General features: G+C 38.8%; 1 protein-coding gene across 2 annotated transcripts in view; it reads right to left on the reverse strand.

The window, feature by feature from the left end:
* Positions 1-443: 443 nt before the first annotated feature.
* The window catches only part of WASF3 (WAS protein family member 3), an 18,864-nt gene continuing 16,794 nt past the window's right edge, over positions 444-2,513 (reverse strand). For both annotated transcript variants that reach the window (XM_015413834.1, XM_015413835.1), the window contains exon 8: positions 444-645. In XM_015413834.1, coding sequence (XP_015269320.1) covers positions 488-645 — 158 coding nt within the window. In that variant the 3' untranslated portion in view covers positions 444-487. The remainder of the gene's footprint in view (positions 646-2,513) is intronic.

A 2,513-nucleotide genomic window follows, 5' to 3' on the forward strand; every position in this document is an offset into this window, starting at 1 on the left:
TTAAAGTGTAGTTAAAATAGTAAATATTTATGAATATACATACAAGATGCTACTGAGAATAGGTCTTAAAAAAACACAACTTTTAAACTGTTGTCAATTTAAGGAAATTAGCAAAGTTAGACCTAAAACACAAAATAATGACATTTTGCAACCTGAGTGTATTGGTTTGCCAAAGCAATACAACTAACCTCCAGCAAGATCTAAACAACCAGCTTCAAAAGTACCAAGGGATACTGAAAATATTAAAACACATAGATAAGGGAAAAAATGCTGCTTTCCCTTTGGACACAACATGTTTCGCTACATTCAGTGGCACTTGAGTATTATGAAGTAAATACTAAAGATAAACCAGATTTGGGGATCTTCATAAACACATTTCAATGAAAGGTACTAGACTATAGCAATACAGGATACTTGTTCAACATACATCCGTGCCCACATGGATAATTCCTAGCAAAATCCATTAGAATGCTTTGGTACTCCAGCCTCAGTCTGACCAGTCATTTTCATCACATTCCGAATCATCATCTGAATCACTATACTCCACAGCAATGCGCCTGGAAAGAATTGTGGCCACGTCATTTCCAACTGGCTCGCGCTTAGCTTCCTGTTCACGCTGCTCTTGCACTTTTTTCAGCTGGATTCCTATAGAGGAGGGCAATGAGACAAGAAATCCTGTATTAAGTTTTACTGGCACAATAAAAAAAACAAAACTACGAAAAAAGAAAGTTATGTAAATAAAATCTGTTCATCTACAATTAGGATTCATAGGTTGTTAATCCTGATACAAACACTGAGTGCATTCCTGTGTCACAAACACACTGAATTTGGTACACACCAGTTTGTTGCCACGGTCTGCATGCTCCCTCATTCTTCCCACTTCACACCAAAGATGATGCTTGATTCCGAACTTCTTAGTTTGATCAAGCGACACCATGACATCTGAATAACAGAACTCTGGCATACTGGAGTCTGCTTACTCTTTGCAGACTGGGATTCTAAACTGCAATTAGACTGTAAGTAAGCAAACTCCAGTTTGCTGAGTTGTCTGCATTCAGCCATCACAGTGAATTGCAACACGGTCAGACCAGGAACCTCTGAACCTAGCTGAGCAAATGAGAAGAAGTGGATGGGTGAGGGGGAGCATGCAAACACAGCAACATGCTGAATTCATGTCTAATTTCTGCTTTTCATGATTTCTGAATGTAACCATGGTCTTCATAAACAAGGAATTCAGTGATTCGGCTACATTACCTGTTGACTGTCCTGGTTTTTTCCAGAGGTCGTTATAAGTCTCAATGGACCTGAGATCTATCAGGGAAAACAGCCATCCTGCTATTATTTAAACAAGCATCTTTCCCCATGAAGAAATAGGCAATTTAAATCTCTATGGATCATACATTACCAGAATCCACACACTTATTTCAAATACTAATACTTTGAATATGTATGTCACAATAGCATAACTACATGGTATGTTAAATGTTATATGCTATGTTTGCTATTGACAGTTTACTAGTCTCTTACCCTGTTGAAACAAACAAGTACTCATTACTCCAATGGTTTGTTCTACTTTCAAGTGTTGTACTTACTACTATAAACTTGATCTTTATACAAAAAGGCTACTTAGACATAACAATACACTGAAATGGGTCTTACTATTTCTATGATGATGCTGAGTTTTTGAAAGAATATTTTAACTTTTTGTTGTATTTGATGGCAACTATAAACTGACAATGGGACAAGTAGGAGGTTAAATCCTTTCCTCCCATTCTCCCAGTTAGAGGGCAGATGCAGATTTTGAATTTTTAGATGAGGAAAACCTCTCCTCCCATTTTCCAAAGCCCTTCCATTTAATTGTGTAAAGCTGTATGGTGATGGAGATTTTTTTTTTTAAAATATCCACACTCAGTTTCTGCATAAAATAGCAAAATTTTGGATCAGCTCTCCTTAAAAGGGAAGGAATAATAATCACATGCAGACAATGAGTTGAAATCAGATACTTCAGATACGTCCAACAGTTAGAACTTCCTCAGTGACCTCATAATTTAAATTAAAACCCTCAACACTTCCTAGCAGTAGAAATCACTTTCCCAAAACATCTCAACAAATAGGAATACTATTTATATAGAACTAGGAATAAGGGCCATTGTGGAAATAAATATAATGGGTGCTAGAAAGAGGCTCTGGGAGAGTGCCAAGGCCGTGGGCACTCAGAATCAATTTGCCATGGCAACCTCAGCAGGGTATATGGACACAGAGTCCACCATTTTCTCCAGGGGAACGGATCAATGCCATCTAGAGAGCAGTTGTAATTCTGAGTGATCTCCAGCCCCCACCTGGAGATTGGCAACAGTGGTTCCCCATTACAGAATGGCTAGTTTGGAGGGCAGAGTCTATGGCATTGTACCTGTCTGAGGCCCCCTCCTCAAACTTCACCCTCTCCAGGCTCCATCTCTCAAATCACCAGGATTTTCCCCTATGTACTTCCCAGCCCTATCTACTTCCCAGCC

This window comes from Gekko japonicus, unplaced genomic scaffold (genome assembly GCF_001447785.1).
Source record: "Gekko japonicus isolate JY-2015 unplaced genomic scaffold, Gekko_japonicus_V1.1 scaffold931, whole genome shotgun sequence".
Taxonomy (NCBI): Eukaryota; Metazoa; Chordata; class Lepidosauria; order Squamata; family Gekkonidae; genus Gekko; species Gekko japonicus.